Source organism: Protopterus annectens, chromosome 3.part1 (genome assembly GCF_019279795.1).
Source record: "Protopterus annectens isolate FY-2018-M chromosome 3.part1, PAN1.0, whole genome shotgun sequence".
In the NCBI taxonomy this organism is placed as follows: Eukaryota; Metazoa; Chordata; order Ceratodontiformes; family Protopteridae; genus Protopterus; species Protopterus annectens.
Genome location: NC_056732.1, coordinates 1869749375 through 1869775669, shown reverse-complemented (window position 1 = coordinate 1869775669; position 26295 = coordinate 1869749375). Strand labels below are relative to the sequence as shown.

The following is a 26295-nucleotide window of genomic DNA, read 5'->3' as shown; positions in this document are numbered from 1 at the left end:
ACTCTGACAGCTAGGGAAAAGGCAGGACTGGCCCAGGCTCTGTCAACATAGAGAAAAGCAGAGACTGCCTCTGTCCCTGACAGCAGAGAGAAAGGCAGGATTGCCTCTGCCCTGACAACAGAGACAAAAGACAGGATTGCCTCTGGCCCTGGCAGCATAGGAAAAAGGGAAGAGTGCTTCAGGCTGTGATAGAATAGGTAAAGGTGGAATTGCCCTAGGCTCTGATGGTGTAGGAGAAAGGTGGGACTGACCCAGGCCATGATAGTATGAAAGGAAGGAGGCATTGACCCAGGCCCTTGATGACATAAGAAAAATGTGGGACTGCTCCAGGTCCTAATGGCACAGAGAAAAGTCGGACCTTACCCAGACCCCTGAGAGCACAGGGAAAAGGCAGGACTGCTACAGGCCCTGAGAATATAGGAAAAAATGTTGGACCGCAGCCTTCACAACATAGAGAAAATGCAGGGCTGCTCTATGTCCTGAGAGTACTAGGCAAAGATGGGGCTCCCCCATGGCCTGAAGTCATAGAAAAAGAGTGGAGCTGTGCCTAGCCCTTGACTGTATGAGTTTTAATTGACTTCTACAGTCAGCTTCAATTAGAGCTAGGAGCTCTTGTGTCCTCCTAGTGATGTGTTTTAGAGCGGGTAGGGGTGGCCCTTTCTACTGACTGGCGCTCTAGTTATTTACCTGCATAAGACAAGGAGAATCAATACAACTGCTATGCATCTGAAGACGTAGCACTTCACTCAGGTGAGCTTAAAGTATGCAGCTCAGAGATTCATCCCTCAGTTAATTCATGACAGTCTATGTGGATTTGTCTAGGGAAGAGAGAGGGTGAGGGATACCTTAGAACTGTTTTAGATGTTATATAGTGGTACAAGAAAACAGGAATGTGCAGTGGTTGCTTTAAAAAACAACAAAAAAAATTGCCTTTGAAAAGGTGATGAGGTACAACGATTTATTCCTGAGAGACTGTGAAGCATTCTGACTTTCCAGAAGTGCTTAAAATAATACAGTTTTTATATTCTAAACCTTGTGCCTCAGTGCTACTAAATGTATGTGTCACCTTAACTACTCTGGCATCATGGCTAATGCCACGGATGCCTGCTGTCGCTATTTTTTTTCTTGTTATTGAGCCTTTGGCAAATGCCACCTGTAGGCAGGAAGGCATAAATAGGGTCATTCTTGAAGAAGAGGAGCATAAACTAAAATGACTTGTTATTGACTGTTATCAACAAAGCCATTAGACTCGTCATCTTTGGCACATTTTATAGAAGTATTCCAGAGATTTCCATGCTAGCAGTTAATCAGTGTATGATAAAGATTTTAATTCTTATTTAAGTTTTGTGTGGGGTTAGTGAGATATGCTGCCTTTCTGTGGTAGAATATACAGGCAGAATGTCTAGAGGCGATGGTAACCCCTAATCTCACTGTTATGTAATTAGATCTCTGTACAACTATTTAAACTAAACAAAGTGCAAGCTCCAGGAAGGATTTTTTTAACTATACAATGTCTTCTAACTTTGTTTGCAGGGTATAACATCCCAGTAGAGAACCTTTGGTTATATATTAAGAAAGATGTGACAGATTCATGTGGCGACACACAAGGAGTAATTTCGCATGACACAGGAGGAGTAATTTCACAGCAAAAGCAGTCCCCTGTTGTCAGTATCAAAAGTAAGTACTGGATAACTTTTGAGTTTTCTCCATCTTTGCTTAAGTGTAATTTAAGACTCTCCATAAGATATAGCAGTGTGTGTGTGTGTGTGTGTTTGTTGTGTGTGTGTGTGTGTGTGTGTGTGTGTGTGTCTCTCTCTCTCTCTCTGTCTCTCTCTCTACTTGGGTTGAGTGGAACCTTCCTTTTAAAATCTGAAAGCAACCCGACTGGACTCTTTACAGTGATCCCAGAAGAAGAAATATTTGGAAAAAAATCAAATCCAGCAGTTACATTAGGACTTCCAATTGCAGTTTTGGGAATATTTCTAAAATATGTGCTTTCTGACTCAGAGTTGAGAGGTGAGTTGATGATGAGAAATGACAGCTGCTGAAGCGGTGGGGTCAGCAGTGCTACAGAACATGGTGTGGTACTGAAGGCTAGGGTGAACAGTACTGCAGAACATGGAGTGGTACTGTAGACTGGAGATGTACAGTGCTACAGAACATGGTGTGGTGCTGAAGGCTGGGGGAGAGCAGTACTACAGAACATGGTGTGGTACTGGCGGCTGGGGTGAACAGTGCTACATAGTATGGTGTGGTACTGAAGGCTGGGGTGACAGAACATGATGTAGTACTGAAGGATGGGGGTGAGCAGTACTAGAGAACATGGTGTGGTACTGTAGGCTGGGGGTGAGCAGTACTACAGAACTTTGTGTGGTACTGTAGGCTGGAGATGTACAGTGCTACAGAACATGGTGAGGTGCTGAAGGCTGGGGTGAGCAGTACTACATAATGTGGTGTGGTACTGAAGGCTGGGGGTGATCAGTACTACAGAACATGGTTTGGTACTGTAGGCTGGAGATGTACAGTACTACAGAACATGGTGTGGTACTGAAGGGTGAGGGTGAGCAGTACTACAAAACATGGTGTGATACCAAAGGCTGGGGGTGAGCAGTACTGCAGAACATGGTGTGGTACTGAAGACTGGGGGTGAGCAGTACTACAGAACATGGTGTGGTACTGAAGGCTGGGGTGGGCAGTACTACAGAACATGTGTGGTACTGAAGGCTGGGTGTGAGCAGTACCACAGAACATGGTGTGGTACTGAAGGCTCTGGGTGAGCAGTACTACAGAACATGGTGTGGTACTAAAGGCTGGGGATGAGCAGTACTAAAGAACATGGTGTGGTACTGAAGCTTCGGGGTGAGCTGTACTACAGAACATGGTGTGGAACTGAAGGTGGGGTTAGCAGTACTACAGAACATGGTGCGGTACTGTAGGCTGTAGATGTACAGTGCTACAGAACATGGTGTGTTGCTGAAGGTTGGGGGGTGATCATTACTACAGAATATGGTGTGGAACTGAAGGCTGGGGGTGAACAATACTACAGAACATGGTGTGGTACTGTAGGCTGGAGAGGTACAGTGCTACAGTACATGGTGTGGTACTGAAGGGTGAGGGTGAGCAGTACTACAGAACATGGTGTGATACTGAAAGCTGGGGGTGAGCAGTAATGCAGAATATGGTATGGTACTGAAGGTTGGGGTAAGCAGTACTGCATAACATGGTGTGGTACTGAAGGCTGGGGTTGAGCAGTACTACAGAACATGTAGAATATGATATGGTACTGAAGGTTGGGGTAGGCAGTACTGCATAACATTGTGTGGTACTGAAGGCTGCAGGTGAGCAGTACTACAGAACATGGTGTGGTACTGAAGGATGCAGGTGAGCAGTACTACAGAACATGGTGTGGTACTGAAGGTGTGGGTGTCAGTACTGCATAACATGGTGTGGTACTGAAGGCTGGGGGTGAGCAGTACAACAGAACATGGTGTGAGACTGAAGAGTGGAGGTGAGCAGTACTGAAGAAAATGGTGTGGTAGTGAAGGCTGGAGGTGAGCAGAACTGCAGAACATGGTATGGTACTGAAGGCTGCATGTGAGCAGTACTACAGAACATGGTGTGGTACTGAAGGCTGAGGTGAGCATTACTACAGAACATGGTGTGGTACTGAAGGCTGAGGGTGAGCAGTACTGCAGAACAATTTGTGGTACAGAAGGCTGGGGGTGAGCAGTACTACAGAACATGGTGTGGTACTGAAGGCTGCATGTGAGCAGTACTACAGAACATGGTGCTGTTTGAATGCTGGGGTTGAGCAGTACTACAGAACATGGTGTGGTACTGAAGGCTGAGGGTGAGCAGTACTGCAGAACATGGTGTGGTACTGAAGGCTGGGGGTGAGCAGTACTACAGAACATGGTGTGGTATTGAAGGCTGGGGGTGAGCAGTACTGCAGAACAGGGCGTGTAACCGACGGCTGGCTGGGGGTGAGCAGTACTGCAGAACAGGGTGTGGAACTGAAGGATGGGGGTGAGCAATACTGCAGACCATGGTGTGGTACTGAAGGCTGCAGGTGAGCAGTACTACAGAACATGGTGTGGTACTGAAGGCTGCATGTGAGCAGTACTACAGAACATGATACTGTTTGAATGCTGGGGTTGAGCAGTACTACAGAACATGGTGTGGTACTGAAGGCTGAGGGTGAGCAGTGCTGCAGAACATGGTGTGGTACTGAAGGCTGGGGGTGAGCAGTACTACAGAACATGGTGTGGTATTGATGGCTGGGGGTGAGCTGTACTGCAGAACAGGGTGTGGAACTGAAGGATGGGGCTGAGCAATACTGCAGACCATGGTGTGGTACTGAAGGCTGCAGGTGAGCAGTACTACAGAACATGGTGTGGTACTGAAGGTGTGGGTGAGTAGTACAATGGAACATGGTGTGAGACTGAAGGGTGGAGGTGAGCAGTACTGAAGAACATGGTGTGGTACTGAAGGCTGGGGTGAGCAGTACTGCAGAACATGGTATGGTACTGAAGGCTGCATGTGAGCAGTACTACAGAACATGGTGTGGTACTGAAGGCTGAGATGAGCATTACTGCAGAACATGGTGTGGTACTGAAGGTGTGGGTGTCAGTACTGCATAACATGGTGTGGTACTGAAGGCTGGGGGTGAGCAGTACTGCAGAACATGGTATGGGACGAAAGGCTGCATGTGAGCAGTACTACAGAACATGGTGTGGTACTGAAGGCTGAGGTGAGCATTACTACAGAACATGGTGTGGTACTGAAGGCTGAGGGTGAGCAGTACTGCAGAACATGGTGTGGTACTGAAGGCTGAGGGTGAGCAGTACTGCAGAACATGGTGTGGCACTGAAGGCTGGGGGTGAGCAGTACAACAGAACATGGTGTGAGACTGAAGAGTGGAGGTGAGCAGTACTGAAGAAAATGGTGTGGTACTGAAGGCTGGGGGTGAGCAGAACTGCAGAACATGGTATGGTACAGAAGGCTGCATGTGAGCAGTACTACAGAACATGGTGTGGTACTGAAGGCTGAGGTGAGCATTACTACAGAACATGGTGTGGTACTGAAGGCTGAGGGTGAGCAGTACTGCAGAACAATTTGTGGTACAGAAGGCTGGGGGTGAGCAGTACTACAGAACATGGTGTGGTACTGAAGGCTGCATGTGAGCAGTACTACAGAACATGGTGCTGTTTGAATGCTGGGGTTGAGCAGTACTACAGAACATGGTGTGGTACTGAAGGCTGAGGGTGAGCAGTACTGCAGAACATGGTGTGGTACTGAAGGCTGGGGGTGAGCAGTACTACAGAACATGGTGTGGTATTGAAGGCTGGGGGTGAGCAGTACTGCAGAACAGGGCGTGGAACCGACGGCTGGCTGGGGGTGAGCAGTACTGCAGAACAGGGTGTGGAACTGAAGGATGGGGGTGAGCAATACTGCAGACCATGGTGTGGTACTGAAGGCTGCAGGTGAGCAGTACTACAGAACATGGTGTGGTACTGAAGGCTGCATGTGAGCAGTACTACAGAACATGATGCTGTTTGAATGCTGGGGTTGAGCAGTACTACAGAACATGGTGTGGTACTGAAGGCTGAGGGTGAGCAGTGCTGCAGAACATGGTGTGGTACTGAAGGCTGGGGGTGAGCAGTACTACAGAACATGGTGTGGTATTGATGGCTGGGGGTGAGCTGTACTGCAGAACAGGGTGTGGAACCGAAGGCTGGCTGGGGGTGAGCAGTACTGCAGAACAGGGTGTGGAACTGAAGGATGGGGCTGAGCAATACTGCAGACCATGGTGTGGTACTGAAGGCTGCAGGTGTGCAGTACTACAGAACATGGTGTGGTACTGAAGGTGTGGGTGAGTAGTACAATGGAACATGGTGTGAGACTGAAGGGTAGAGGTGAGCAGTACTGAAGAACATGGTGTGGTACTGAAGGCTGGGGTGAGCAGTACTGCAGAACATGATATGGTACTGAAGGCTGCATGTGAGCAGTAGTACAGAACATGGTGTGGTACTGAAGGCTGAGATGAGCATTACTGCAGAAAATGGTGTGGTACTGAAGGTGTGGGTGTCAGTACTGCATAACATGGTGTGGTACTGAAGGCTGGGGATGAGCAGTACAACAGAATATGGTGTGAGACTGAAGGGTGGAGGTGAGCAGTACTGAAGAACATGGTGTGGTACTGAAGGCTGGGGGTGAGCAGTACTGCAGAACATGGTATGGGATGAAAGGCTGCATGTGAGCAGTACTACAGAACATGGTGTGGTACTGAAGGCTGAGGTGAGCATTACTACAGAACATGGTGTGGTACTGAATGCTGAGGGTGAGCAGTACTGCAGAACATGGTGTGGTACTGAAGGCTGGGGGTGAGCAGTACAACAGAACATGGTGTGGTACTGAAGGCTGGGGGTGAGCAGTACTACAGGACATGGTTTGGTATTGAAGGCTGGGGGTGAGCAGTACTGCAGAACAGGGTGTGGAACTGAAGGATGGGGGTGAGCAGTACTGCAGACCATGGTGTGGTGCTGAGTGTGAGTTGTACTGCAGAACATGGTGTGATACTGAAAGCTGTAAATGAGCAGTACTTCAAAGCATGTTGTAGTAGTGAAGGCTGAGGGTGAGCAGTACTGCAGAATATGGTGTGTTACTGAAGGCTGGGGTGAGCAGTACTACAGAACATGGTGTGGTACTGAAGGCTAAGGGTGAGCATTACTGCAGAACATGATGTGATACTGAAGTATGGGATGTGCAGTACTGCAGAACATGATCTGGTACTGGTGGCTGAGGGCAAATGTTACTGTAGAACATGAGGTATATTATTATATTTACAAGCTGTGTACAGTTGCATAAATATGAAATATATTTACACAATAAACCTTTGTACAAATGTGCGAGAAAGAAAGGACATTTCAAATTCATTTTCAAACCTTCCTAGTCTTTCAATCACAAAAAAGTGTAATATCCTTCATTATTTCTGTAGTATGGCATTTTTGTACAGCAATTCATGATGGCATGCTTTTCAAAGACTCCAAAGACAAGTGAAACATTTTCTGTCAGTCATCGTGATTGTTGCATTTATCAAGTCATAGTTACTATACAATGTCATGTTCATATTACTAGCTTGGATGTTTGTAAAACTCCAAACAGACTTAAGAGCTGTTTCCATTGGAAGAACAGAGGGAAAGGGGACAGTGATGATGTCATGACAACGATGATGGAAACGAATAGCAAAGCTTATGTAATCCATATTTATTGCTGTTGGTTTTGCTGAACCTTCGAGAATATCGAAGCTTATGTAATCCATATTTATTGCTGCTGGTTTTGCTGAACCTTCGATTGTAAACTATTGTTATGGACTTGACTGATGGACATTTGGATAATGGTACTTTAAAATGCTATTGGATGAATTAGAAACATGCGATGAGAAAGCCCTTTGAAAATACCAGGACTGTCCAGAGGAAATGGCAGCATTTTATTGCAGTACTGGCCATATGCTGTTGTATCAGCCAATGGACGATATGTAAGGAATGGAGTGCCACAGAAGTTCTAGAAACTTATGCAGTTGATTTGCAACTTTAAGAGCAACATTTTGAACAATATTTAAGGACTGAATCTCACCCTGCTGTACATATTCATATAAAATGATGCACTTATTAATAAATATGAGGTCTGGGATGGTCGTATGGCACTTTTTTCCTGAAGCTGACATTTGCAGATTCATTTGGGCACTGACTGCTTCTGTGATGTACTTTTAAAATCCTGCCATTACTAAAAAGTTGTCTTTAACAGCACTGTTCCTTATGAACAAAAAATGTGTAACTTTACAGTTTCATGCAAATAATATCACAGAGTGAGAGTCTTTACATTTTTTTGTTCTTTGCAAATGTATTCATGACATTGTAAAAATATTAGGACAACCAGAGTTTATGGACTGGGTCTTGGGATATGTAGGTTACTTTGACTACTGATTTTGAAGGTCAGCCAAAAATGTGTTTCTGTTGTGGGTAGGTGATTGTTTGAGTAATGATTGTTTGAAATGACGTTGTGCTCAGTGTTATCACTCTGGACATAATGTTAAATGATGTTTTGCCTCTTGCTATAAATACAGTGTAAAGCATAATTTGTAGTTCAGTCACACTGTAGATATTACTAGTAATGGCACTGATATTGTTTCTCTGAAGATACAGTTTATAATCCTCACAAAATGAAGAGGTGGAGTTAGACAGGGATGACACGTCTGATACAGAAAAAAATGTGGAACAGCAGGAAGAGTATGATGAAAGCATATAGTACTAAGAGATACATTTGTCTTTCTCTTAGAAGAGGTAAGTGATGTAAAAAATGTGGAAATGGTTTCAATAGGAGGCAGAGTGAAATACAGGAAAACAAAGAATAAAATAGAAGATGAAAATGTAGTAATGAAGGGTTAATGTTTCCATCTCAGCTATAAACATCAGTTGCAAAAAGAAAGAAGATGGTTTGCAGTTTTTCAAAAATGTAAGATGTGGCAATGAAATATTATTTGTCTACCAGACACAGTTGGCATAATTGTTAAGGTCTTTGCCTCCTATGCACAAGGTATAAGATTCAATCCTGACTTCTGGCCAATGCCAGTGTGGAGTTTGCATTTTCTCCCTGTGTCTCGCTGGGGTTTCTCCTAAAAACATACTGAGTTTTCCATTTATGAGTGAATTCATGCCACCTGTCAGGGAACAGTCATGCAGACCAGCCATTGTAGTGCACAGTATACTCTAGACAGGAAAACAGACTATGGGCCATGTCAGGGTGAGCCGCTCACTGGTATAAAAATTGGTTATAAGTGAGCCCCCACTCAAGGGAAGGACAAAGGAGAAAAGACATTGGAATCATGGTGAGGGAGAGCCTTCAGAAGACAGTGAGGGATGTCATTAAAATTAGTGATAGACTCATGGTAATCAGACTCCATTATCAGGGCAGGACACTATTCATAATCTCAGCCTATGCCCCACAGCAGGGTTGTGACAGTGAGGAGAAGAGTACATTCAGGCAGCAGTTGCAGGATGTACTAGAAAAAGCAGGGCCAACATGAGTTGATGCATATAATGGGGGACCCAAGTACACATATCAGGGTAGACAAAATATGATATGAGGACTGTCCTGAGCTCATGTATGTGGGACAATCAGGAATAAAGAAAGAGAGGCCTTTCTAGACTTCTGTCTGGCAAATGGCTTGAGGGTGGCCAACACATGGTTCAGTAAGAGAGACGGTCAGAAGACCACATACAAGACTGACCAACATCCAACTCACTGGAGTAGAATCGGCAATTGCAAAGTCACCACCAGTGAAACAGCCTTACCCCTATTTGCCACAGTCAGCTGCAAGCAGTGGCCAGAGACAGCTGTAAGGTCAACAGAGACTAGGCTAAAGACCTGGAAGTTGACAGAAAATACAGCACAGAAGTCCAAGGAAATACTCAGGGCTCTAGCACCTCAGAAAGAAGAGGAAATAGGCAGAGTTGAAGAATGGCAGCACCTCAAAACATTGTGTGGCTGAGCAGGTATGGAAATAATGTAGATAAGGAAAGCTGGTGGTGGAGAGCAGAACTCCAGGAAGTTGTCAAAAGAAAGAAGGGGGTCAGAAAAAAGTGTGAGATTGAAATTACTGATCAGGATACAAGGGATTTCTGATTGGCTAACAAAGAGGCTAAGAGGTCAGCTGCAATAGCAAAGATCAGGGTATCAGAGGCTGTCTACCAGATTCTGGAAATAGACTTGGTAGATGGACTATCTTTCTGTCTTTGCCTTGCAACCTGTTTAAGAAGATAGTCATCAAACACTGTTCGTAAAGGGATACTAGCAGCAACCTGCACTGTTCGTAATTGCTAGCAGCAACCTGCTCATCAGGGCACAGGACATCAAAAGCAGATAGAAGGATACGTCTGTCAGCTTCTAAAAACAGAACCCCCCCCCCCAGAAGCTGTACTATTCTAACACAGCCTACAGTGAAAGAAGTAAAAGTGTGTCTAAGGAAAATGAAGCCAGGGGAAGCATCAGACTCAGATGAGGTCACTGCAGATATGATCAGGATGTTAGATGAGTTATGAGACAGATAGCTTCTAAGGGTACTCCTTGTATGGAGAGAAAGGTGCGTCCTAGATGACTGCAGATCAAGCACACTAGTGCCGGTGTACAGGAACAAGGGGGGGGCATTGACATCTGTGGACTGTAGAGAGCTATCAGTCTCTTGTTACACTACAAGAAGGTTCTGGAGAGAGTGATTAATGAACAAATATACAGAGTAGTATAAAGTAAGATGAGCAGTTTGGATTCAGATCACGTTGCAGCACAACCAACCCAATGCTTGAAGTGAGAAAAACAGCTGAGAAGATAGAGATAAGGAAGCAGTCCAGCTGGGCATTCCTGGACTTGAAGCAGATGACAGGGTTCAAAGGAAGCTGATTTGTATAGTCCTGTGATAGTTTGAAGTCCCACAAACATTTTGGTCCCCTTGGACCTCATCTTTACAAGCCTGACTTCCAGTACCCCACATCCACGCCAGGACTACCAGTCATGCTTCTTACCCCTGGCCTTACTGTGTCTTAGTCAGAGTTACTGTCACATTAGCCATTTGTCCGACATACTGTACCACACATAGTTTGACTCCATTCCTGAATTATGGGGGCAGTAGCTTTGCAGCTGGGAATCTCACTAATGCATTGAGAAGCCAGTCAATATTTAACTATATGAAGTTTCCCTGGCAGTGCTTTCCTTCTACTGATCTTCAAAGCCACAATAATTTGCTATGTTTAGTCATCTGCTGAAGTCTAGGGCAGCCACGGTGGTGCAGCAGTTAGCATTGCCGCCTCACAGCAAGATGTTCTCTGGTTCGATCCTCGGCTGGGGTGCCTTCTGTGCGGAGTCTGCATGTCCTCCCTGTGGTCACGTGGGTTTCCTCTGGGTGCTCTGGTTTTCTCCCACATCCCAAAGACATGCTGTAGGTGGATTGGATACAGTAAATTGGCCCTAGGTGTGAGTGTGATCATGTGTGTGCCTTCTGTGGAAGGTTGGGTGCTGGGCTGGCAACTCGACACCGTAAAACTCCACTGCCAATTATGAGCGGACAGGTGATCCGCTGTGGCAACCCCTAACTGGGAAAAGCCGAAAGAAGAAGAAGTCATCTGCTGAAGTCTAATGAATTTTTCCAACCAGTTGTCACTGATTTGTATTATGTTTGTTCACAAGTTACCCCAATATTCCTGTTTCAGATTTATCACTACCTGTTAGTGCAATAAATCATCCAGTTATCAGACCATGGGACAAGTTTTTTTTCTACACCTGCCTGTGATGATAGGATTAAATTCTGCATGAGAACTAGTGTGGTTTATTATACCACTAGGCTGAACAAGTTTGTGTGTCCTGCTAGTAGGTATGAGACATTGAGGGGCTACAGATGTCTGGCACACATAAGATGGTTACTAATACACAGGGTTGATGGTGTATAACCTTAACACAAACATGCATGTAAGGGTCCACTTCTAAATCTTTAAAGTTCATAATCTCAAAATTCAAAGTATTTTTTAGGAGGTAGAAAGGCAGTAAATGACAAGGGATGCCTTGTTTCATCCAGTAATGCAGAAGTGGTGGTCAAGTGGGAAGGGACAGCAGATCCCCAGAAATTTATTGATTTGACAGTAATTACAACAGGGATGATCAGGAGGGGTGAGAAAGGTGACCTCATGGGATTCATTTTTCATACATTAAGGGAATGTGTATGTTTAAAAGGGAGATGTTTAAATTAGCACTGATTATGTGCCTTCTGAAGTAAAGGGACTGCAGTTCACAAGTCACTACTTGTTGTACATATTTATGGTAGTGGGGTGACCAGGAGGGGGAGGGCCAGTAGATCACCAACTGATTACTTGTTTTAATCATTAAAGACAGTGGGGTGATCAGAAAATATTTTCATAGGTTAATAGGTGTTTACTAGGCTAATGACCACTAGGACCTCTTTAAGCCTAGTCATGCATCCCAAATCTCTGACAAGTTCTGATACCCTTAATAAGTGTAAGCATGGGCATGGGAGATGAACCATTTACAGGTTGCCTGTGTCCATTAGAGACATAGTTGCCAAACCAGGGATGAATTTCCAGTTCTCATCCAGTTGTCCAAGTTGCACTTGAATTGGGTTAGGGAGGAAGTCTGCTTCACATGGATGGGGAGGCTGTTCTATAGATGGGGTAGTCTCTGGGATACATACCTATCTCTCCAGCAGGTCCTACTTATATCACATTCAATGTTTAAGTCTTTAGAATGGGTAATTCTGGTGCTATTTGTTTTGTGGATATGCAAGAGGTTCATCAGAGTGGGGTCAGACAATGCCCTGGATGCCAGGCATAGATCTCCCCTCAAAATCCTGTAGGAGACAGAGTACAGGGATAAGGCCTTGAGGTGGTCTGCATAGAACATATTACATGCGCCCTGTATTCTTTTAGTGAGGAACCTCTGTGGACAATCCAGTTGTTGGATATGCCTGGTTAGATACATACCAGAGTGGGCATTGTACTTAATGTTAGGTCTGATGAATGCCAAATACAGTGGAACAATGACTTCATTGGACTTAGATGCCATACCTTTGTTTATAAGTTGCGCAACATAGAATGATTTCTTCACCACTGTAGACACATGATGATCAAAGGCTAGATTACTGTTTATGTAAGTCCCTGACTACTGGGTCAACTCTAAAGGGTGTGTTGTCAATATGATTGTTACCACAAATGGATGACTTCCCAATGGATAATATTATGCATTTCTTGGCATTTAGTTTTAGCCCATGGCTCTGACACCAGTTGTTTTTCTGTGTCAGCTCCTCCTAGAGAACATTTGTGTCAGTGTGAGATGCAATGACCACTTCTAATTTGCAGTCATCTGTAAATTTAGTCAGCCATAGACCACTGACATTGTCCTTGACTTCTGAGAAGTAAATGTCAAAAAGGAGCAGTCCAAGGACTGATCCCTGAGAGACTCCACTTGTGACTGGCCTCTTTGTAGAGGTGGACTCCCTAATTTCAACTTCCTGGGTCCTGTCTGTGAGACAGTTGGCTATCCAACAGGTGACATGCAGGTTTGTACCTAACCTCTTGAGTTTGTTAACAATGCTCAAGTGGGGTATTGTGTCAAATGCCGTGGCCAGGTCAAGCTAGGCAGTGTGAACGATTTTGCCCTCATCCATTGGTTTGGTGACCTTCTCAAAGAAGTCTACCAGGTTGAGTAGACATGATCTGCTCTTGACGAAACCAAACTGGGTTGGGTCCAGTGTCTGGAGGTTTACTATATCTCTGTTGATCATCTCCATGGTAATTCTTTCCATGGCTTTACATATAAGACTAGTGAAACTTATGGGTCTGTAGTTTACAGGGTCTATGGATGGCCCACTTTTGTGAAGAGGGATGACTGTTGCCTTTCTCCATTCATAAGGCATGAAGCCTGTTTGGAGGCTGCAGTTAAATAGTAATTCCAGAGGCCCTGAAAGGTCATGTTTCATGCATTTAAAAGGCATCCTGAGATATTTTCTGGCCCATTGATGCAGTGTTTTTGGTCTTAGAGAGAGGATTAAGGACCTGTTCCCTAGTGATAGTAGGGGGAGTTATATTTGATGATATTTCCTGAGGGTAGATTGAAGGGGAGAGAGGAATAAAATTGGAGCTGAATTTATCAGCCAGGAAGTTTGCTATATCTTCTGGCTCAATATAGGTGGCTCCATTTACAGTGAGCTTTGCACACAATTGTTTATTGCCTTTCAGGTTGTGAACATAGCTAAATAATGCTTTGTGGTTGTCAAACTTACCTCAAATGTGGCTTTGGTAGACTTTATTTGGGTTCTAAGTTGTTTGTTTAATTTGATAAGAGTGCATTTATCCTGCTGGGTGCTGCACCTCCTAAGCTTTGCCATGATTTTCTTCCTCCTGTTATATCGTCAATTGATTTTGTGATTCCACCAGGGTGGCTTGTTTTTTGTGTAGTAAACCATTCTGGGTTACTTCTTTCACACCATAAATGCAGTACATGTAATCAGGAGGGAACAGGAGATATATTTCCAAGAATTACTTTTTCATGTAAATCAACCAATCTGGGGTGATCACGGTGCACTGTAACATGAAATGTGATGCCATACTGTGAAATATGGGGATCTAACTCTGTCATTGAATACATAATAGATTTCTAGAAATTATGCTGTTTCCTGAAGTAGGTTTAGATAATCTTTAAGTGAATTTGTGTGAGATTTTGTGCAGCACCTGTGGTAAACACAAGCCATGACGTACAAAGTGAGATGCATTGCACTGATTTTTGAAGGCACATCACTCATCGTATCCTGACAAAAGGTATTTATGAATTTTGTTGCAAACATTCACAGTAATACATTGTAGCAGTGCATTACTGTGTGTCCCGATCATAGGTATTTATGAATTCTGCTACAGTCACAGTAATATATTATGCCCCCCCCCCCAATCAGGGAAATGTATGAACTCTGCTATAGACACATTAAGTGATATATTGTGACATTTCATCTCTGTGTGCCCCAGCAGGAGTATTAATGAATTTTGCTGTATGCAGTCACAACAGTGTATTGCAATAGTGCATCACTGTGTGCCCCATCAGGGTATTTATGAATTCTGGTGCAGGCAGTCACATTGGTACATTGTAGTGGAGCATCACTTTGTGCCCCATCAGGAATATTTATGAATTCTGCTGCAGACAGTCGCATTGATGCTTTGTACTGGTGCATCACTGTGTGCCCCATCAGGGTATTTATGAATTCTACAGGCTGTCACATTGGTACATTGTAGTGGAGCATCACTGTGTGCCCCAGCAGGAATATTTATGAATTCTGGTGCAGACAGTCGCATTGATGCTTTGTACTGATGCATCACTGTGTGCCCCATCAGGGTATTTATGAATTCTGCAGGCTGTCATATTGATACATTGTAGTGGAGCATCACTGTGTGCCCCATCAGGGGTATTTATGAATTTTGCTGCAGACAGTTGCATTGATACAGTGTTCTGTATCATCACTGTGTTCCCCATCAGAGGGATTTATGAATTCTGCTGCAGATCACTTCCAGAATATGCTATTTTGGAATGAAAGACTTATTTTTCTGGTGTGTTTTGCCTGTTGTTTGGCATAGAATCTTAAGTCTTTAAACCCACCATGATTATTTCTGAAATGTAGGCTAATACTGATTTATTTTATTTTGCCTAAAATGAGTTTAGGTTGTTCCTAGTCTCTGGCAAAGTTTGTTTAAGAGCAGCAGTGGTGCCCTCACTTAAAGCTGGAGATGGATTTGAAGAATTCTTGCATTTTGTAAGGAGCATGGAAATTTGAAATACAACAGACATATTGTTGGAAACTGTTACACAAAGATAAACAAATAAATAATAATGAGAGGGCTGGGCAGTTTTGTTGACACATTCTTTACTGAATTTTTTAATAACAATAAGTCATTGTTTCTTGCAAATGTTTGTGTGAGAATATACTAATAGCTGTATATACTGTACTACAACACTTGGTGTAAGAAAAGGAACCTTCACAGTAATTCGTTATTTTCTGACACGTTCATTTTTATTTTAAGTTAGCAGGAATGCAGATTTCACTGATGTCCAGAGCCGGCAGCCATTACATGGGAAACACCGTGTTGCAGAAAGTCATGGCGCTCTCCCAGACAAGATGTCAGTCACAAGTCAAGATCCAGTGCAGATTGAAAGCAGAGACCACATCTCTGTGGGAAGTAAAGATGGGTTTATTAAGAGAACTGAATTTGAAAGCTATCTGGAAACTTCTGTAGGGGAAGGGCCCTACAAATGGCTTACTCACAGCAACATTTTAATACTTCATTGCTACAGCATATCTGATCAATCAAATCACAGCGAGAAAAGACAAATGAACACTTTGTCAACCCATGAGCAAGTACCCAGCAGAGACAAACACTATAAATGTGCAACATGTGGCAAAAGTTTTGCAATGAAAGGAGGTTTGGTGAGGCATCAATATATTCACACCGAGCAAAAACCTTATAAATGTGCTACATGTGGCAAGGATTTTGCAAGAAAGGATCATATGCTGCGTCACCAGTATGTTCACAAAGAAGAAAAACCTTATAAATGTGTCACGTGTAATAAGAGTTTTGCAATGAAGGCAGAGATGATAATACATCAGTATATCCATACTGAAGAAAAACCATATAAATGTGATATATGTGGCAAGGGTTTTGCACAGAAGGGTAACATGTTACGACATCATTATGTCCACACTGAACAGAAACCGTATAAATGTGTTACATGTGACAAAGGTTTTATAGACAAGAGATCCTTGACAGCACATGAGAGTATCCATACTGGACAAAAACCTTTTAAATGTGACACGTGTGACAAGGAGTTTGCAAGGAAGTGTCACCTAGTACAGCACCAGTATCTTCATGCTGAACAGAAACCTTATACGTGTGCTACATGCGACAAGGGTTTTACAGACAAGAGTCGTCTGATAGCACACGAGAGTGTCCATACCGGGCACAAACCCTGTATATGCATCACGTGTAACAAGAGTTTTGCAATGAAGGGAGATATGGTGAAGCATCAGTATATCCACACTGAACAAAAACCACATAAATGTGCCACATGTGGCAAGGGTTTTGCTCAGAAGAGTAACATGATACAACATCAGTATATCCACAGTGAACAGAAACCATTTAAATGTGTTATCTGTGAGAAGGATTTTACACATAAGAGATATCTGAGTGCTCATCAGAGTATCCACTGCCCTTCTCCTTAAAAGGGAACTGAAAACCATCCCATCAACTATCAATACATTGTTTGCTTCCAATAACTTGTATGATGCATACAGAAATTGATGCAGAGCCTGCAATCATATAAATAAAAATTCCGTCATGGCCATGGAAGACAATGGTAATATCAAAAAAACTCCTATGGAACCAGGGATGAAGTATTAGTAAACAAACCCATAACAGGAATTAAGTGGGCATAACCTATATGTGGCACAGAAAAAAATAAACAATGACAGAAGTCTTATAGATGTATAAATTGTACATAATACATTGATAAATTATATAGCTGCCATTGTGATACATTGGCAAACCACTATACAACTGAATCGTAAAAAAGGGTAAATTACTATCCCAGGTATAATAAAAATAAAAAAAAAGATATTCCCTGGTGATTCCATAGCAACATTGTTGTTTCACTTTCTCTCAGTCTGTTAAGATGTTTAGTTAACAAATTAGACTGTGGCTACAGCTGGACATCTAGAAAATGACCATATCAAATGACCTCCGAGTTTCTTTTTGTGAGTAAATGAAAGTAACACTTACAGTAGGAAAATGGAACTATCAAGAAAATGTCAACATGGAAAGTGGAATATAATATAAAAGAACTAGTACTGTCAGTGGCTAAACAAGCAATATGCTTGATTTTTGTATTGGAAGGGCAGAAGACCATGGGTTCTATTATCACATCAGGTAATTGGATTAATTTTTTAAACTACTTACACTGGAGTGCAGCATTAGGGGGTGCTGCACTCCTTAGTGTGCTGTCCTTCAGATGAAACATTAAGGTGAGGTCCTGTTTGCCTGAGTTGGTGCTCTTTAGTGTGCTGCCCTTCAGATGAGACATTAAGGTGAGGTCCTGTCTGCTTGGGTTGATGCTCCTTAGTGTGCCATCCTTAAGATGAGACATTAAGGTGCGCTCCTGTCAGCTTAGGTTGGTGCTCCTTAGTGTCCTGTCCTTCAGATGAGACATTAAGGTGAGGCCCTATCTGCTGGGTTTGGTACTGCTTAGTGTGCCTTCCTTCAGATGAGATATTAAAGTGAGGTCCTGTCTGCTTGGGTTGGTGCTCCTTAGTGTCCTGTCCTTCTGATGAGACATTAAGGTCAAGTCCTGTCTGCTTACACTGGTGCTTCGTAGTGTGCTGTCTTTCAGATGAGACATTAAAGTGAGGTCCTGTCTGCTTGTTTGAAGCTCTTTAATATGCCATCCTTCAGAAGAGACATTAAGATGAGGTCATGTCTGCTGGGGTTGGTGCTCTTTAGTGTGCCATCCTTCAGAAAAGATATTAAGATGAGGTCCCGTCTGCTTGGGTTGGTGCTCCTTACTGTGCTGTCCTTCAGGTGAGACATTAAGGTGAGGTCCTGTCTGCTGGGTTGATGCTCTTTAATATGCCATCCTTCAGAAGAGACATTAAGATGTGGTCCTGTCTGCTGGGGTTGCTGCTTCTTAGTGTGCTGTCCTTCAGATGTGACATTAAGCTAAGGTCCTGTCTGCTAGGTTGATGCTCTTTAACATGCCATCCTTCAGAAGAGATCTTAAGATGAGGTCCTGTCTGCTGGGGTTGGTGCTTCTTAGTGTGACATCCTTCAGAAGAGACATTAAGATGAGGTCCTCTCTGCTGGGGTTGATGCTCTTAGTTTGCCATTCTTCGGAAGAGACATTAATGTAAGGTCCTGTCTGCTTGGGTTATTGCTTCTTACTGTGCTGTCCTTCAGGTGAGACTTTAAGGTGAATTTCTGACTGCTTGGATTGGTGGTCTTTCAGGTGGATGTAAAAGATACCATGATACCAATCGAAAAGAGTAGTGGAAGTTCCCCGATACCCCGTCCAAATTCATCCTAGCAGTAGAAATACCACTTCTGGCCTCTCTGAAAATAGGCCACTAGTCTAGTGGGACTAACCCGGTCAAGAAGAGAAAAAAAAGGAGTGTATAAATATCTGGTAAGGCTTGGCAGTGAATGACAATAAAGCTTAGTAAGGAATGTTTTCTAAGGCTAATACTAAACTGACTACTGTCTTGACACCTAAGAATACAATTCAAACTACAAATTAGCTTTTTCTCCCTCTTATAACCTATAGCTTGGTATGATTGACCTACCTCAGAAGTATGCTGGATCAACTGGACAGAAGAAGAAAAAAAAAAAAAGAAAACCACCTCATGCTTATATTCATGTTTAGCAGTTAGCAAGTCTGAGTGTGGTCATACCTCCTTGAAATTGACTATATGTATATGTGTCAGTTGGAACTGCATATGTATTTAATAGCCCCACAGTATCTGAACATTGTGAAAGTCCTAAACCTAAGGTGACACCGTCATGCATGTTAGCAGATGTATTTCAGAAAGGAGTTGGTATGAAAATCAAAGTAGAAATGGGCAAAAAAGCAGGTAGCACCAGAAAGAAAATAAAAAATATAATGACCATGGGTAGAAAAAAAGAAAGCGGAAAATTGTAAAGCCCACCATCAGACTTGCCAAGCAGAGAGTATTGAAACAAATGTTGATCAAGATTTGATGCATGTGTGGCTAGGAGAGGTGAGTTTAAACCAAAAGATGAAAGGCTAACAGTAGCAGCTCAGGATAGCGTCCTGTACCCATGCTGGTTCATGAACTCTATAGAAAAATTGGAGATGCAGACAAGTGTAAGTTCTGCTGCATAAAACTAGAGGAAATTACCCATCTAGTTACTGGTTGTGATACAGTTATGGTTGAACACTGAAAGGAGCAACAGCGCAGCAAGGTTATTACATTGGAGATTGTGCAAATGTTACAAGGTACAGGTAACTAGAAGCACTGGAAACTTGAACCACAAAGAATAACCAAAAATGAAGAAGAAATGGTGACATGGGATCATCCAGTACTAAAAGTTAAAAAAAGAAGAATCAAGACAAACAAGTGGCTGAAGAGTAAAGGATAAAAGCAGTGTTCATTGTTTAATAAGGATAAAAGCAGTGTTCAATGTTTAATAAGGATAAAAGCAGTGTTCATTGTTTAAAAAGGATAAAAGCAGTGTTCATTGTTTAATAAGGATAAAAGCAGTGTTCAATGTTTAATAAGGATAAAAGCAGTGTTCATTGTTTAATAAGGATAAAAGCAGTGTTCATTGTTTAATATGATAAAAGCAGTGTTCATTGTTTAATAAGGATAAAAGCATTGTTCAATGTTTAATAAGGATAAAAGCAGTGTTCATTGTTTAATAAGGATAAAAGCAGTGTTCATTGTTTAATAAGGATAAAAACAGTGTTCATTGTTTAATAAAGATAAAAACAGTGTTCATTGTTTAATATGATAAAGGCAGTGTTCATTGTTTAATAAGGATAAAAGCAGTGTTCAATGTTTAATAAGGATAAAAGCAGTGTTCAATGTTTAATAAGGATAAAAGCAGTGTTCATTGTTTAATAAGGATAAAAGCAGTGTTCAATATTTAATAAGGATAAAAGCAGTATTCATTGTTTAATAAGGATAAAAGCAGTTGTTCATTGTTTAATAAGGAAAAAAAACAGTGTTCAATGTTTAATAAGGATAAAAACAGTGTTCATTGTTTAATAAGGATAAAAGCAGTGTTCATTATTTAATATGATAAAAGCAGTGTTCATTGTTTAATAAGGATAAAAGCAGTGTTCAATGTTTAATAAGGATAAAAGCAGTGTTCATTGTTTAATAAGGATAAAAGCAGTGTTCAATGTTTAATAAGGATAAAAGCAGTGTTCATTGTTTAATAAGGATAAAAGCAGTTGTTCATTGTTTAATAAGGATAAAAGCAGTTTTCAATGTTTAATAAGGATAAAAGCAGTGTTCATTGTTTAATATGATAAAAGCAGTGTTCATTGTTTAATATGATAAAAGCAGTGTTCATTGTTTAATAAGGATAAAAGCAGTGTTCATTGTTTAATAAGGATAAAAGCAGTGTTCAATGTTTAATAAGGATAAAAGCAGTGTTCATTGTTTAATAAGGATAAAAGCAGTGTTCAATGTTTAATAAGGATAAAAGCAGTGTTCATTGTTTAATAAGGATAAAAGCAGTGTTCATTGTTTAATAAGGATAAAAAGCAGTGTTCAATGTTTAATAAGGATAAAAGCAGTGTTCATTGTTTAATAAGGATAAAAGCAGTGTTCATTTTTAATAAGGATAAAAGCAGTTGTTAATTGTTTAATAAGGATAAAAGCAGTGTTCATTTTTAATAAGGATAAAAGCAGTTGTTAATTGTTTAATAAGGATAAAAGCAGTGTTCATTGTTTAATAAGGATAAAAGCAGTGTTCATTGTTTAATAGCTATGCCTAGTGGTTAAAGACATGGGAACCAGAACAATGTGGAACAAGGACACATGGTTCTAGTAATGCTAGGAGGAGCTGAGCAAATAAAAATCATTTAAAGTATGTTACCAATAAAGCACACTATGTATTATCTACAGAAGGACGTAGTTCTGGGTACATTATAGTTGCTTATAAAACCAGGCTTGACAAACAGAGACTGAAGCAATGCAAATTTCTGGACGTTTAACTATTTCTTGACATATGAATTGGTTGCTTTTGAGAAAATATAAAAGAAACACCATAAATGCCCCATTTGTAGGAAGAGTTTTACAATACAGGGAGACAAGATAAGAGATCAATATATCTAAATAGAGAAAAAATATATAAATGTGCTACATGCAGGAGGGAGATTACAAGGAAGTATCATATGATACAACATCAGCACAAATGTATTTATGCTCTTAGGGATGGACCCCATTACTGTCATATTAACAAAAAAAAAATCTTAAACACAAAAAAAGAATAGACTTGTTCAACTGGCATGGAAAAAATATATATATTTCACAGAAAGAGGGTACAGAAAGTGAATAAGACACAGACCATTAAAAGATTAATAAAACAAATAAGTACGGGAAATGGAATCATAATGAAAGAGTCATGTGATGTAACCAAGATTAACAAAATACATTACTCTGCAGGTAAATGAAAACAAAGTAACAAACAGAACACCGCTGTGGAAATTCCAGTTAGAGACGAATGGAAAACATTTACAAAAAGAACTATAATTATCTGAGGAGTATAAAAAAGGAAATCAGTCCATACAAATTCTTAAAAATATGAATGTAAAATGAAAGCACCAAATAAAAACAAATTAAGTTTCAGTTTTATCATTTATAGAAATAAATAAAAAATCTCTGCAAAGGTCAAAAACTGAAGAGAGACACAAAAAGTACAAATAAAGGATAGAAATCAAGCAGTTTAGGGACGACTCAAAGATGTACGACATGACCTAAGTGGGAAAACATTGATAACGTAATTTGCTGTACTTCTTCAGACAAAAAATTTCCTGCAAAATCTTTCTTAAATAGCATATTACATCAATTACATCACAATGTTCAATTAACTATTTAAAAATATTTAAAGAAACCAACCTTTTGTAAAAAGCTTTAAACCAATAACTTACTTAACATCTATAAAAACGTACCAACAAGAACGTGTATAATTAAACTAAAATATGTTAGTTCTAACATATTAATGAAATTTAAACATATTTCATATTGATTATATTAGACACTAAAAATGTTTATTTCATCTTTCCAGGGCTTTTAATTTTAATAAACATTTAATAGAGCAATATTCGTTAAGCCCTGGAAAGGTATTGGCATTTGTACAAAGTTGCCATAACAATTCCCTTTCTTCTAATTTTAGATGCCGTGGTCCACCCTGAACATTCTTCTTTACTTGTTCTATAACTACAAATTTGAAAACATGTGTTGGATTATCATTAACATGTTTTGCTAAGGCATTATTTAAATTACTCTTACCAATGTTATATAAGTGTTCATAAGTTCTATTTTTCAACTTTCTCTCTGTTTTCCCCTATATAGAACCCTGGACAAAATTGACATACACCTTTGGATTCACAATTGTATTTACCTATAACCTTATACAAAGTGCCCTTAATGTTTAAAGAATTGCCTATTAATATGATATAATATTAAAAGAAATACCAGAGTATATAAGTGAGGATAATCTGCTTTTTATTACCATAGATATTGTAGATTTGTTTTCCTGTATTCCATATACTGAAGGTATGGCAATGTTAGAAGAAATAATATACGAAAATAAAGAGATGGCTAATAATGAAAAATTAGTGAATATTTGGTTGATGAGTCTAATATTGAAAAACAATTTCATTCACTTTAAAGGTGAATTTTTCCAGCAAATACAAGGTGTAGCTATGGGAGCAGCTTGCGCCCCAACATACGCCAATTTAATACTAGCAAAATGGGAAGAAAAATATATCTTGGACTCTGAATATAAGACATGCTGGATCATGTACCATAGATTTTTAGATGATATAGTAATTCTGTGGACAGCAGGAAGAGATAGATTCTATAAATTCCTGACATACATGAGTAATACTACGAAATTCCTGAAATTCACCCATAAAAGTTCAGAAAATGAACTGGAATATTTAGATTTACAAGTATATAAGGTAGGGCAAGAATTGGAAACAAAAATATTTGGAAAAAAGACATTTTGTAACTCATTCCTACATTTTGAGAGTGCACATCCCCTTCATTGCAAAAGAAATATTGTCAAGGGGCAATTTGTTAGGGGTAGTCGCATGACTAGTTTAGAAAATGATTTCAAGGTTGAATGTGAATTATTAGAGAAAATGTTTGGAGAAAGGGGATACCCACTAGACTTTGTCAAATGTATCAGGAAGGAAGTTGAAGATGGAAGAGAAACCAAATTTGCACCTATTTATAAAAATAATAATAAAAAAACAAGTGATAATAACAAAAAGGAAAGTATTAATAAAAAGCAAGATTGTGGGGAAGAATTCCAATAAGCTTTAGTTTTGGAATACAATGGAGTAAATAATTATATTAAAAAAATATTTAAAGCAGAATGGGAGAAATTTATAACCTTCACAGATATTGACAGTGTATCTAAAATACCTAGAAAAATAATATACAAGAATTCACAAAGTATTAGAAACATTATAGAAAATAAAAAGAAATTTAATAGCAATAGAAAAAGAATAGTTACATACAAATGTGGGCATTGTAGTCAATGTACATATATAATAAACAATAATTCCTTTTATTTGGAAAGTAGAAAAAGATGGATTCACAGTTTGGAATATTATAACTGTGAATCCAAGGGAATAGTTTATATGGCCATTTGCGGAAAATGTGGATCCTTCTACATAGGAAAAACTGAGAGAATGCTAAAGAGAAGGATCTATGAGCATACATATGAAATAACAATGGAGAAAGACTGCAATGCCTTATATAAACACAGTAAAACATGTTTAGAATACAAATATAAATTTATGGTATTAGAACAAATTCAACAGGACATTAGAGGTGGACCTTGGGAAGAAAGAATTGAGTTTAGGGAACTATGGTGGCAAGTGACCCTGGAAGCAGGGAAATTTCCAGGCTTAAATGAGTTTATCTCTATTTTGCCTTTATTAAAACTAAGGTCAGCAAAGCTTTGAAAGAAGTAACAAAAACTGTAATATAACTAGCCACTAGGTGGCATCTGGAATCCTTTTAAGATAGATTTTATATGTTTTTTTATATGGTTTATATGTTTCATATAATTAGGAAAATGAATGTTTTTAAATAAACAAAGTTTTTTTATTAAGTGAATACAAATGTTTTTAACTATAAAGATTATTTTAAATTTATTAACAAGTGACACAAAACATTAAATTTCAACATAATATTTGTATGTATTAATTTAATTGTTTTAAACAAAAAAGCAGGAAATTGACTAGATAATGAATTCTATTGGCTGTAATATTAATGATTTAAACTATATATATATGTGGAGTAGAGGAAGTTTGCATTTGTATTTATCTGATGAAGTCAATGAATAGATGAAAACGCATGAAGGATTTTAAAAAGCGTTCATGTCTGGCAGTTTTGTATTTTTTCCGTTTTTGTGGTTACATTAAACGCTTGGACATACTTCTGTGGTCTACATCTTCGTATTTCTGCACCTACTTGGATTTTTATGAGTAACTTTTTGTGAAGGTTCCTTTGGTTTAGTTTTACCTATTAATATGTTTACAATAATGGCAATGGCCACATCTGAACATTCCATTAACTTTGTTGTTCAACTTTAAAGGCATTTCTAAAAGGCATTTTAAATTAGGCCCTCTTCTATATGTTATTAATGGCTTCTTACCTAATTTTGTAACACATATTAATAGGCAAATGTCTAAGAGGACAGTGTTATAACAAGGAATATGAGTGGCTGGAAGATGTAAAAGAAAAAATATGAAATTCTAATACAGAAGATTTTGAATGGAATGAAGTGACTTCCATTGAGATGGACAAAGTCAAGAAAGACTGCTAACTGGAAAATTGCAGTTGCAGATGCTGTACTCAACTTTGGGTTAACATCATTAAACATTGATTTAGCCTTGAGTAAAAAAACATCTGCATGCAGGCCCTGAGTGTATACCAGCCTAGATAACAATAGGGAAAACCACATTTATCCTTAAAAACAGACCTGCATGCCCTTCGAAGAATTGTCAACCAATAACTTGTCTTCCAATAACATAATCTATATAAAGGAATTGGTCATCTAAATAAAAATTCAGTCAGGGCACAAAAAGGAAATAAAAGAGAATTGTATGGAACTAAGGGTCATCCTTTGCTAGACAAAGCCATAATGGAGACCCATGGAAAAAGGAACTGGATTATAATATGGATGGATTACAAAAAAAATTGGCAACATTCCACTCTCCAGGATGGCAGATTGCTTACACATATATAAGATTCATCACAAACTTTGAGAGTATATTACATTTAGTATGAAAAAGTGGCAAACCACTGTACAAATAACCACAAAAAGGGCAAATTACTAGCCAGGGTGTGAGAATCTAGCAAAGAATACTCCAGGGTGATTTTTTTGTCTCCTTTTCAGTTTTGCCTTGCAGTTACTCCTTTAACCTAATTAATAAACAGTCTAGGCTATGACTACAGTTGTACTTCAGAAATGCAACCATATCAAATGACACTTCATCTGGTCTTTGTAAATAAAGTCGTACAACTCATCTGACAAATAACTGAAAATCCAGCTACAAGTTCTTAGAACCTTTTCATATGACATAAGAATGACACCTGGTCACAAAAATGAGCAAAAGTAATATTAGTAGCAGGAAAATTGAAGCTTCAAGAAAAAAAAAACAATTCTAGAGAGGAATACAATATAAAAGAATTGGAACAAGAGGATGAAGAAATAAAACATCTTGGTAGGTAATATTTTAGAGCACTCAAAACTACTGCAGAAAACTGCTTTGGTGTCTATGAATAAAGCTCACACAAACCTACTTAAGCTCCTTTTTCTAACATACAGCTTTGGTGTGATAAACTGACCACAGACAAAAAGTGCTGGATCAGATGGATAAGAAAACAAGAAAACTGGTTCATGCTTGTCAAATGATATACAAAAACAGTGCTTGTCA

The 26295-nt window shown here is 39.9% G+C and overlaps 2 protein-coding genes across 2 annotated transcripts in view; one reads left to right on the top strand and one right to left on the bottom strand.

Moving 5' to 3' along the window:
* The window catches only part of LOC122798794 (gastrula zinc finger protein XlCGF57.1-like), a 147525-nt gene extending 130294 nt beyond the window's left edge, over window positions 1-17231 (top strand). The window contains exons 3-4 of the mRNA XM_044067905.1: window positions 1534-1677; window positions 15624-17231. Of these exons, the coding sequence (XP_043923840.1) occupies window positions 1534-1677; window positions 15624-16819 (1340 nt within the window). The 3' untranslated portion in view covers window positions 16820-17231. The remainder of the gene's footprint in view (window positions 1-1533; window positions 1678-15623) is intronic.
* The window catches only part of LOC122798790 (zinc finger protein 271-like), a 651855-nt gene that overhangs the window by 410636 nt on the left and 214924 nt on the right, over window positions 1-26295 (bottom strand). The gene's annotated exons all lie outside the window — the stretch shown is intronic.